This window comes from Mastigoproctus giganteus, chromosome 1, assembly GCF_048544385.1.
Source record: "Mastigoproctus giganteus isolate SK-2022 chromosome 1, ASM4854438v1, whole genome shotgun sequence".
NCBI lineage: Eukaryota > Metazoa > Arthropoda > Arachnida > Uropygi > Thelyphonidae > Mastigoproctus > Mastigoproctus giganteus.
Genome location: NC_143575.1, coordinates 77,960,004 through 77,973,378, shown reverse-complemented (window position 1 = coordinate 77,973,378; position 13,375 = coordinate 77,960,004). Strand labels below are relative to the sequence as shown.

Here is a 13,375-nt window from a genome sequence, read left to right as displayed (position 1 = left end):
TAATTTTACATTCACTTTCAGAACAACCTCTCAGCAAATTATCTCCTTTCCTCATCCAGAAACACCTGGAGAGTATTGCAGGATCTCTGAAGACTGTGAGAAGGCTGCAATCTGGAGACCTTTTAGAAACAACAAAAAGTAGACATTCAGAGAAACTCTTACAACTTTCAAATTTTGCTGGGATACCAATTAAAGTATCTCCCCATGCTACCTTAAATACATCCAGAGGTGTGATTTCTAGTTGGGATTTGTTGAACGTGACAGAGGATGAATTAACCCAAGAACTTCAGGATCAAAATGTTATTGCATCAAGAAGAATCATGATTAAAAAAGACAATAACCGTATGCCTACCAGGAATATCATTCTTACATTCTGGACAGGCATTTGGAGGGAATGGTGTGATTTTTTTTTTTTTTTTTTTTGGCTGATGCTACATAAGCTCATACATTTGCTTTCTTGCATCACATGCCACTACTACTACTACTACTACTACATTGAATTCCCCAAACCTACCATCAACAGTAAAAGCTGGCTATCTATTTTGCCGTGTTCCCCCGTATATACCCAATCCCTTGAGATGCTACAAGTGCCAAAAGTATGTTCACTCTCAGACAACATGTAGAGGAAACCCAGTTTGTCCAAACTGTGGATCTTCCGATCATACTCAGTCTGAATGTTTGGCGACAGAAAAGACATGTCTCAACTGTAAAGGTAACCATCCTGCATATTCTAGAACGTGTGAGAGATGGAAAACTGAGAAACAAATTGTTAAATATAAGGTTGAGAACAAGGTAAGCTTTCAAGAAGCAAGGAAAATAATTGCTCCTACCATGCCCAAACATACCTATGCAAATGTTGCACAAAAACAACAAACAGTATCCACCCAAACTGAAGTTACCGTCCCCTCAAACATATCAATCTCTGACTGGGCTCGAGCTGTCCTCTCTCAGCAACAGTCCAGTAACCCCAAGCATTCAGACCAGGCAAGTAACACTCCTCTTACAATACCAGCGACATCTCCTGCTCTACCGGAAGATCCAATATTAGAAATTCATGCCGAAGAAGAAGAAATGGACACTGGTCAGCCAGTTTTCCTAAAAAAAGACAAACAAAAATTGGAACGTCATAAACCAGTCACCTTCAAAAAGCAGTCAGATACATCTCAAACAATTAAACACAAATAATGGCCTTCATTGTACAATGGAACTGCAGAGGCTTTCGTTGCAACACAGATGACATCCATAATCTAATTAACCAGTATTCTCCAGTTGCTCTCTGTCTCCAAGAAACTTACTTAGCCTCGCAAATTTCTCCATTGATAAAGAACTACTGCCTTTATCGAAGAGATCGCAATACAGCAAATACTGCCCACGGTGGTGTAGCAATCCTGATAAATTCAAAGATCCCAACTAAGCATATCCCACTTCGAACTGAAATAGAAGCTGTTGCGGTTCGTATAACTCTCCATATTGCAATAACACTAGTCTCAATCTATTTACAGCCAAACCATACTTATTGTTTAAAAGAACTTGAAGACCTCCTCATACAGATACCTCCACCTCTCTGTATATTAGGGGACTTTAATGGGCACAACCCCCTATGGGGTGCTTCTAAATTGGATACACGTGGTCGACTCATTGAAAGACTTGTAGATGCACTAAACCTCACCATACTGAATACTGGCACGCACACTCACATTCAGCTCGCAACTGGACGTACTTCAGCAATAGATCTTTCCATTTGTTCTCCAGTACTGGTCCCGACCATAGAGTGGTATGTTATAAACGATCCTATGGGCAGTGATCACTTCTCAATCGTATGCAAGGTATTGATAGCACAGACTCCTTTAACTAAACCCTGCAGGAAATGGAAATTTACAAGAGCAAACTGAGCAAAATTTCAGTCATCAATCTCTTTCGATGAGAAAAAAATCCGTCTCCACCGTATTGATGATGTGACAGATTACATCACGTCGCATCTCTTAAACGAGGCTAAAGATACAATACCATTATCAAATCCACCGGGTCAAAAGCACTATAATTATTGGTGGAATGAGGAATGCACCAAAGCAAAAAATAAAGCGTGGAATTTGTTTCGGCAATATCCAATCACAGCCAATCTGATAAATTATAAGAAAGTAAGGGCAAAAGCACGCTTCATACAGAGGCAAGCCAAAAAAGAATCCTGGACCCGTTTTGCATCAACAATTAACAGAAATACTGACAGCAAATTAATCTGGAAAAAAATTAGACAGCTTTCTGGTAAGTTTCCAACCATACCCTCTCCAGTCCTCCTCTGGAATGGGCGAGATTTAACTAGTCCCTCGGATATAGCTAACGCTTTGGGCAATACTTTTGCTGAGATCTCAGCAACATCAGCTTATACTACATCTTTCCAACGAATTAAAAACAGTTGAGAATGGTATTCTATTAACTTCCAAACTGCCCTCATTCTGCCATATAACAAACCTCTACAATATTCTGAATTATTGCATACCATTAAAACAGCTCGTAATGGTGCCGCCGGACCAGATGGGATCTATTATATCATGCTGCAACATCTTGATGACAAAGCTTTGCGCCTCCTCCTGGTCTTTTACAACCATATTTTTTTAGAAAAAACTTATCCAGCTTCTTGGCACCACTCTATTGTTTTGGTGTTCCTGAAGCCTGGAAAAGATCCAACCAATCCCCATAACTATAGACCTATATCTCTGTCAAGCTGCCTCAGCAAAATCCTTGAAAAAATTGTCCACAATAGACTCGTCTGGATCATAGAGTCACAACATCTCATGAGCAATAGTCAGCATGGCTTTCGACAAAACAGATCATGCTTAGATCTCATGATCAAGGCTGAATTTGCCATTCGCAATGCGTTCGTTAAACACGAGCATCTGGTAATGGTTACTATAGATATACAGAAAGCCTTTGACACCACCTGGCGACATGGCACACTTAGTGATCTTTATTCTCTCGGTCTACGGGGAAACCTTCCCATATTTGTACAGAACTTCCTATACACTAGATCGTTTCAAGTAAAATACCAAAATGACCTCTCTACAACTTTCATTCAGGAAGAAGGTGTTCCTCAGGGATCTGTGCTGAGTGCCACTCTTTTTGCTCTTAGAATCGATTCCATCACTAAACAGCTTCCAAACACAGTTGAGTCATATCTTTACGCGGATGACCTTTCCATTTCCTGTCATTCCCAAAGCATGAGATCAATTGAAAGGCAGCTTCAGATATCACTGAATAAAATACAACAATGGGCCAACCTTAACGGCTGTCGACTCTCACAACAGAAAACAGTTGCTATCCATTTTTGTCGACAACGCAAACTCCATCTGGATCCTGAACTCCAAATTTCCAACTTCTCCATCCTAGTCAATAGTAACATCAGATTTCTAGGATTAATCCTTGACAACAAATTAAATTTCTTAGACCATATTAAAAATGTACGTACTTCCTGTTTAAAAAAGTTAAATATACTCAGAACTTTATCCGCCCTAACATGGGGTGCAGATCGCACCTCCTTACTTCGGCTATACAGGGCATTAATCCGATCCCGTCTCGATTGTGGTGCTCCTGTCTATGATTCTGCCAGAGCAAGTGTTTTGTGCTGGCTTGATCCAGTTCAACACAGTGCTTTGAGGATTGCACTTGGAGCTTTCAGAACATCACCAGCACATAGCCTCTACATTGACGCTCGTGAGCCCCCGTTAACACTACGTAGGAAAACACTGCTACTGAAGTATGCTGTCAAAATACAAAGTTGTGCCTCGCATCCAATTCAGTCATACTTATTTAATCCACCATTAGAAAACCTCTACAGAAGTAAGCCTAGTATAGTAAAACCAGCTGGTCTTTGCCTTCTTGAACTGATGCAAGTTTGGAAAGTTTCCATTCATTCTGTACAAGAAGTAGTAACATGCACTCAACCACCATGGACTCTTACTCCTCTACCCACCTGTGACACTTACCTTTGCCAGTGGGGAAAAAATGTTCTTCAAGCATCAAATGTGAAACAACTTCGTGCAATTCACACTCACAAATATTTTGACTTTTCCCCAATTTATACAGATGGCTCTAAATCTAACTCAAATGTTGGAGCAGCAGCAGTGTTTCTAAATACTACTATTTCAGCAGCCCTTCCACCTGAATTCAGTATATTCTCAGCAGAATTATATGCAATTAAACTAGCCTTAGAAAATCTCTGTTCTGACTGCTCATTAAAATTTGTTATTTACACTGATTCCCTCAGCTCAATTATGGCATTATCTAACTCCACAGATAAAGTTCACCCTTTTTTAAATGAAATTAGAATATTATTACTGCAGATTGAAGAGCGCCACCAAATGATCACCTTCTGCTGGATTCCAGCACATTCTGGAATTTCTGGTAATGAACTGGCCGATAAAGCGGCAAAAAATCCATCTACCTTAGATCTAACCACTATCCCTGTTCCAGCATCAGACTACCCACAAATCATTCGTGATGCATGCCTAACAGAATGGACAGCACTCTGGCACTCTCAAACACATAACAAAATTTTTCAATTTATTCAGGATCCTAGAATTTGGCGTTCCAGTGTCTGTTCATCAAGACGAGAAGAGGTACTCCTTTCAAGATCAAGAATAGGCCATACACATTTGACTCGCCTTCATTTACTCACAGGAGATGATCCACCACAGTGTCCACATTGTTTTCTAAATCTGACTGTGAAACACATTCTCATTGAATTCCCACACTATAATCAAGACAGAAATACAACCCTGCTATCTTTGGTTAACCTTCGCAAACCAATAACTCTAGAGAATGTCATTGGTGACAATGCAAATATCCCTGAATTTTTTAACTTTCTGAAGAAAATTGGAGTTTTTAGTCATTTCTGATTTTTGCCTCTTCTGACATAACAAGAAATTCTCATATATTATTACAATAAAGGAATAGGCGCATTATAGCCAAAGCAGCTTATGCACCAGAAAACCCCCACAACAACAACAACCTGTGCAGGGTACTAAGTACTATAGGTTCCTCTCGTGTTTGGAGTTTTCATAAAAAAAAATAATAATAAATAATAATAATAATCTCTTTGACTTCCTGACTTAAGTGAATTCCACTGGTCTTGTTAGAAATAAGATATTTTGTTGGTTAGGCTTGATTCTCATTGCATTTGAAGAGAGGACACTGCAAGTTCTAGCAACACTAGGCAAGATCTGTAGTTTAGGTACTCTTTCAGAATAGTTTCATAATTTGTTGTTTGTTATACCTGTTGACTTTTCAGTTTATTAATGTCTGTTTTTATTTCTTCACTAATCATCTTTAACTTCTCATTTTCTATATGTAAGCTATAATAGCATTTTAAGTTCATTCCGCACTCCAAGTACATGTTTCACTTCTGACTTGTCTATTTTTGAGCAATTATCCATCATAATACCTTTCCTTCTATCTTGGAAGTTGGCTACAATTGAGGGAGGAGAGTGCTTATGCGAAGTCGAAGGCTTTAGTCCTTGCATGCTTGAGTCCATGGAGGAGAAGTCCTTTTCCAGAAGATAATGACAAATATATTAAAGTAGGGGACAAGGCCTTTCAGAGAAAACATAAGCTTTGTGACCATCTTCTTGATCAGAATCAGACCCAAGATCTGAAATTTTGGGTTTAGTGAATTTACAGGCAGGAGCACTGGATTTAATACCAAATTCATTGGCAATATTTTTCTGGAAGATGTTTTTTCCAATTTATTTTTCTTTGGCTTTTCCCCCTTCTTATTATTTTTTGCCTCTTGTAGTGATAGGTCATCCTGTTTGTTCTCTTCTTCGTGTGCAGTGGTTTCCTGTTTAGCCATAGTGTGACCGTCATTTTTTTTTTTTTTTTTTTTAATATTGATGGAATTTTTACCTCTGCTGAACTGTAAGGCTAGTAATGTGTCCTTCCACTGTAAGGCTAGTAATACGTCAGGTGTTGTGGTACAATCCTTACAAGATGCACATGCTACAGCAGATAAATGGTGATGCAGATATTTGTTTCACATACGTTGTTTCCAGATATCTTGGCCACCCGATCACTGGACCTCACCACATGCGACTTCTGGTTGTGGGGTTTTTTGAAGAACCAGGTGTATTGGGAAGAATGTCAAACTCTGGCAGATCTGAAGGACAGCATTAAACGTCATGCTGGCTATTACAGTTGACATGTTACGTTCTGCTGTAGAAAATGCTGTTCTTCGAATGGAAACTGTCGTTGACTAAAATGGAGGACACATTGAACAACTATAGCGCTGTTCATATGATTTGTGTTGCCACAGCCCCATATAGTGACAAATTTTGTAACTAATTTTTTTTTCCCAATAAATGGCGAGTGCATTCTTTATTGTACCTGTTGTCCAAATTTATCTTCAGTGCAAGCTTTAGAACTTGCTCCAGAGCCCTCTACATAGGGATACTTTAATTTTAACAGCCCTGAATAATCAAAGAAATCATTGCTGCTTTTCTTGGCATTTTTTGCCAGACATTTCTTGTAATGTGCCTTAGCTTGCCTAATTTTATTTGTCACTTGATTACAGACTAGTTTATATCTACAATAGGCTTCTTTATCACTTGATAATGCATCCCAAGCATTTTTCTTCTCTGATATAAGTCTCTTCAGTTCTTCTGACATCCATTTAGGTCTAAGCCTGGCACAGTATTTCTTTGTTAGTATGAAAAGCCTAGTGGCTTTATGATGAATTCTCCAAATGCTTCCCATTTAGAATAGGCTACTGGTAACATCATGAGATAGTCTCATTGTATAGAATCAAGAACAATCTGGGACTACTTTAGTCACCGTTACAAAAGCCCTTCCCTTTACCCTTGATAGTAGTTATGTCTTTAAGTAAATCCCACATCAGCACACAAAGTGATCACTGACACCCAGAGGATCTTTCACCTGCAGATTTTTAGTTCATGAGCAATCAATTCTGATAATCAGATCAAGAGTATTGCTTCTTCTTGTTGCTTCTCTAACATGCTGCTGTAGAAAACAGTCATCCAATAAATTCACAAAAGTCTTACTAGCTCACAGAGTGACCAAACCAAAAGTTCCAGTCAGTGTCTGGAAAGTTAAAATCCCCCATTATAAGACATTCTGAATTACTGGCCCACTCTGTTTCTCTTTATAGTTGTTTGGTATACTTATCGCAGTCATTAGACATATAACAGAAACCTACCTTCATTTTTGTTGTCCCAGTACTTGTCACACCAAACTGACTCAACATTCCACTGGCCACCTAGTAAACCTTTGTTACATAGTAGTTAATTGCTCGATATGGTATCCTAGGCTACCAAATTGTTTAGTAGTCTTTTAAATTTGACTTGGAGCATTATGGCCTTAGCTGCCAATGCACCATTAAAAACTAAATCAATCAATCAACCACTGGCCACCCATGTCAACTAGTGCACTGTCTTAAATATAATATGCTTCTCTCCCTTTCTGTCCTATCTGTTCTTTCTGTACACATTTTGCTCTCCATATTCAAATTCTGCATCCCTTATATCTGAGTGACACCATGTCTCTCACATTCCCACAATGTCTGATTTGATGACTTAATCAGTACACCAAATTCATCAAATTTATTTACTATGCTCCTTAGCATTAGTATAGTTGCCAGTATACATGCATCTGTTCTTACTGTTAGTTATCCTAACGCAGCCCATGTATTTACTTATTTTGTGATAACGCTCAGCATTTTGTAAATTTGTGTGAGAACATGGCTGAAGCTGTTAAGTTGAAAGCAGAAGGAATTGATGTGGAGTCCCCCCTTGGTTGGAGAACTAGTGTGTGCAGAAAGAAATTTGAAATATATTATTATTTCAAATTACATGGCATTTCAACATTTCCTCAGAGTAATTCTGAGAATGTGAGGATATTCAGCCTGATGAGAAAGACAGAAAACACATCAGATTCCTTTCTGATGATATTTTGGAAATGCACTTGACAGCCAAGTCTAGAGACTGTGCCAAAACTTTGACTCGACATTCCTGAAGACAGCAATGTATAAGAATATATTTCTTAACCTATTAATTGTGGCATGGCACCTGATAGATGCCCCTCAAAAATATCATGCATTAAGAATATTTGCAGATAAAGGAACCACTAGGTGACAGTGTTCACAGTGTACTGATGTGGGATTTCTAAAGAAGTAACTACCATCGAGGGTAAAGGGAAGGGTTTTTGCTTTTTTGTAAAGGTGACTAAAGTGGTCTCAGAAAGTTTTTAAATCCTATACAGTGGGATCAACTGATGATGTTACCAACAGTGAATTCTAAATGGGAAGCCTTCAGAGACTTAGCCTTGGAGCCTACTAGGCTTTTCATACCAACTAAGAAATACTGTTCAAGGTTCAGACCTAAATGGATGTGAGATGAATTAATGAGGCTTCTGGCAGAGAAGAAAAATGCATGGGATACATATAAATTTTCAAGCGATGCAAAGTCTATGGCAGATATAATCTAGTCTGTAATCAAGTCACAAAGGAGGTTAGGCAGGCAAAGACAGATTACAAGAATTCTTTAGCAAAGGATGCAAAGGGTAAAACTGCAAAGACATCTTTACTTATGTAAACTCTAGAAGAAAGGGGATGAATCAGTTTGGTCCACTTAACATAGATGGTTCAACTATTTTGATCATGCTCAAGTAGCTGATAAACAGAATGAGTATTTTGCAACTATGTTCACACATGAGGAATTATTCAAGGAGGGGAATGCCAGAAGTTTATCAAACTCTAACAGAGAGCTAAGTAATTTTGTAATAACTGAGAGCAAAGTGGAGGAGAAATTGTTGAAGTTAAACATAAAAAAGGCACCTGTGGTGGATGGAATCTATTCAGTTATACTGAAGGAGGCAGCGAGGGAAGTTAGCAAACGCTTAGTCATAATTATGAGAGCATCCTAGGATGGGGGAAGTCCCCACAGACAGGAGATGTGCAAATGTATCCCCAATTCACAGAGGGGGTTCAAAGGGTGACACAAATAATTATAGACTTGTTGGTTTAACTTCTGTTTTGGGGAAAATAATGGAGTCACTGGTTAAACAGGTGATACAGGATCACCTAGACAAGACTGCAGTAATAGTTCAGACATAGCATGGGTTTGTTGAGGGAGAAGTCTTGTCCAACCAATTTGATTGGATACTACGATGTGGTCGCAAAGGAACTGGGTGCAAAATATAATTTCGATATCATATACACTCAGTCCTCGTATAGCACGATAGTTGTGTTCCTAGAAACCCTCGTGCAATGCAAAATCATGCAATATAAACAACAGGTCCTATGGGAAAAGTAGGGTTAGGTGCCGACCACCAAAGATTGAACACACATTTGTAACCAACACATTACCAAACACAATAAATTATCGTAATAAAATATTGCTACTGCTTTTGCTTCTATCATAAGTAAACTTGTTTTTCGTTTGATTTTCTATCCAAAGAGATGACAGCTATTCCATCTCTTCCAATTCTATGTGTCTTAATCTAATGGATTTTAATTTCTTGAGTTGTCCCTGCTATGAAAGTTTTTATTTTCTCTGCATTCTTTGTAATTCTCGGCTTTGCCTAATTTAGGCCTGTAGCACATGCAATATCACATGGTCTTTCATTTCGCTCAAAGTGTTTCACAATTTCATACTTTTTTCTCTATCGACAGAGGCGGACTGGCCATAAGCCTTACCGGGGAAACCACTGTTGGTCGGAGGCCGGTGTGATTTTGGCCATAAACGCTAGTATGAGGCCACTACAAATTTTCCTGGGTAAGAATTTTTGACCCAGTCCCCCTCTGTTTATCGATATTGCTTTTCTTTTTCTCTCTGAATCTGTAGTGTCTTCACCAGGATGCTTCCTTTTCACACTTTTTAAGTATTTTACTCATTTTTAAGAAATAAAGCATAATTAGAAAATGAGGAGGCATGCTTGATACACATAAACAAAGCTGTGAGTGTGTAGCATCTGAATGAACAACACCGTAAAGATAGAGATACACTATTAACACCCCACATTTTACTAAAGCACATTTCTAGGGGTTACTACCATAAAACAATTTCCAGTTGCGTTCCTGCTAGTGGAATCTGTTATAAACTGGTAGTAAACTCGATCTAACTGCATTTGCGATTATACTGATAGCTGGAATTGTGTTGGTTTTTACGTTATTATGGTGAAATGTGTTTCCCCTTCACTGATATAAAAAAACATAAATACATTTTCAGAATCTTCTCTTCATTCCTATCGTGTTGCGTTCGGTTGGGGTGATTCTGCGTTCGACTGCCATTTCTTTTAAACACAAAGGCGAATCGTGTATAAGCGAATTCGGTATGTGTTTTATATGATATCGTTCCCCTATTTATAAATCGTGTTTGATCGAATTTGCGTAGTGTAAACACGTGTTATACGAGGACTGACTGTGCTTGGATTTCAGGAAAGCTTTTGATACTGTTGCACATGGAAGACTGAAGAAGTATATCAGGCTTAATGTCGAAATTTGCAGATGATACAAAGGTTGGCATGGTTGTTAATGACACTAAAGGCAGTATGCTACTGCAACAGATCTAGAAAAGTTAGGCAGATGGGCTGAGAAGCGGCAAATGAAGTTTAACATAGACAAATGGAAAGTACTGCTTATGGGTAGCAGTAACCCAAGAGAAATGTACCAACTGTGTAGTACTACACTCAGGAAGGTGGAGAATTAAAAAGATGTGGTGGTAATTGTGCAGTCAGATATGAAGTTCTCTGAACAGTGCAGATGTGCAGCCAAAGCAGTCATGGAGTTTTGTCAATGATATATAGGAATTTTGCTACCAGAGACAAGAAGTTGTTATCCCTTTGTATAAGGCAATAGTCAGGCCACATCTTGAGTATTCCATACAAGTCTGGAGGCCTTATTTTAGGAAGGATATAGAGAAGGGAAGATTGGCGAGAGGAACAAAGGGTATGCTTACGAAGAAAGGCTTAAGTACTGCAAGTTGCAACATCTGGAGACTAGGCACCTGCAAGGTAATCTGATTGAGGTGTATAAGGCCTTGAATGCCTCACTGATGACTGGATACTTCCACTTGCTCAGACTAAGAACCTGAGGTGGCATAGATTCAAATTGAGCAAAGACAGTGAGGAGGCATAGATGTGCAGAGGTTTGCTTTTAGTCAGCAGGTAGCTGATTGCTGGAACAGACTTCCATCTGTTGTTGTTGTGGAAGTTGATAGTTTAAAGAAATTTAAGGCTGAACTAGAGAAACATTTGGAGTGACTGGATGAGCCAAATGGGAACATTTTTTTGGCTGATGCTGTATAAGCTTGCTTTCTTGTGTAATATGTCTCAACTAATGCTAATGTTATTAGTTACTTCTAAATATATGTAATATGTTTTTAATAATATTTACTTTAAAAGTCCAGATATGGGCATATTTGAAATTTCATGCTTTTAAATGCCTTTTTAAATTGGAAAAACAAGAAGTAAATATACAACTCTAGTGAACATTCCACAAAAATTCATTGAGAGTTAACTTTTTTTTTTTTTTTTGGAAGAGAAAAGGCAAAATGTTGTTGAAAAAGAGAAACTAATATTTTATTTTTAATTATGGAATTATACTGAATAATAAAGTCATGCCTTGTTCTCCAAAAAAAAATCCCAAATATTTTTTATATCCCAAATAAAAATCCCAAATATTAAATCCCATATAAATGTTTTGTACCAATATGGAGTCTCAACATAATTTTTACAGCTGTACTTCTCCAATTAAAAAATAATTAGTAATGCAGATCAGGCTACTATACGTGAAGCATACTAAAGTTCAGATACTTCTTTAAAAATTCATACAAGTTTTTGTTTTGGAGGTTCCTTCTGTTAAATTGGGGCAGACCACACTGAGAAAATTTTTTCCTTTTAAGCTTTTTACAGTTCCTTGGGTTTAGAGTAATCAACAGGCCTTGATCATATACCTCCTTTTGTGTCTGTCCAGGATTGCAGATATAACAACATTTTGACTTGTTGCTTTTTTTTCTCCCCCCCCCTTCAGCATGACCACATATTTTATGACAAAATCAACAGTTCTTTTTTACTTTATCATTTGACCATGTTTCCTTCCCCTTGAAGACTGACAACTGGTATACAGGTAATGACTAAATTATACTATATTAAATAATGTAATAATGAACCTCAAAATTTTTACTATCAAAAATACTGCATAAATGTTACTCCTCAAACAAAATTTGTTAATTCTATTATCATTATAATAATATGTATATATTATATGTAGCATCTTTGAATATGAAAGTAAGATTGCAAAAATTGTCTCTCATGAGTTTCATTTTAAACACTCATGTCCATTAGTAGCAGTTATATTCTTTAAATATCATTATGTAGAAAATTACATTGTTCAAAATTTCTATATTTGTGTTATATCTGAAGGCACACTATGTTTGGTGCGGCCTTGTAAAAAGAATTTAAATTGAAGCAACAATATTTTCTCTTTTCAGTAATATTTTTCCACTTGTTAGATTTTTATTATGTTTTGATGATTATATTTTCTACTAATAGGGGGACATAGCTTCTGAGAAAACTATGCTGTCAGCTGTATCTCAAAAGCTTACTATTCATTTTGACAATAAATGCAAATCATCCTTCAGGTCTGCAGGTGTAGCCCTTATAGCTGTAAGTAACCAATGAAATAGTATCTCTTTTAAAATATTGATGTATTTTTTAAACATAGTTCCAAAATTATGAGAATTTAATTATGATTTTCAGTTTTTTTGAGGATGTAAATTCAGTTTAATACAATCATGTATAGTAATTATATGTAGAAATTATAATGTCACAAGTACACAAATTTTAATATAAGATACAAATTTTAATTTAATAGAACTAAAAGTTACAATGCTCTCCAATGTTTATCTAACAGAAATCGCCTTGATTTATTTCCATAAAAATTGTTCCTACCATAAAGTTTAAAAATATAGCATTGAAATATTTTATTAATATGCTCATCAGCTTCACAGTAATTCATAAAACCAAAATTGTTTGCCAGTTTTTTCAAGTTGTGGTGACAGAAAAACTCTTTCTGGAACTCCCAAAAGCTATTTCTTCAGTTAAGAAATTGGAAATTTAAAGAACAGATTATTATTTATATCATACAATACTGACATTTTTCATTTCTAAATGAAAAGTTCCTATTTGTAATTTTGTTGTGGTCATCTTAGAAATTCTTTTTTTATACCATCTGATAGCTACTGAAATTTTAGAATAAAATCATCTGTTGACATGGAAATAATCTGTTTGAAGTTTAGTAGTTTGTGTAATTAGGAATGCAATTAGGATAGGCTGCACTGAGATAATTTGTTTTGTGGTGATGGATGGGAGG

General features: G+C 37.0%; 1 protein-coding gene across 1 annotated transcript in view; it reads left to right on the top strand.

Annotated features, from left to right (window-relative positions):
- The window catches only part of LOC150090910 (serine/threonine-protein kinase DCLK1-like), a 482,386-nt gene that overhangs the window by 364,929 nt on the left and 104,082 nt on the right, over positions 1 to 13,375 (top strand). Inside the window, exon 17 of the mRNA XM_090377039.1 lies at positions 12,556 to 12,669. Within this exon, the coding sequence (XP_090233165.1) occupies positions 12,556 to 12,669 (114 nt within the window). The remainder of the gene's footprint in view (positions 1 to 12,555; positions 12,670 to 13,375) is intronic.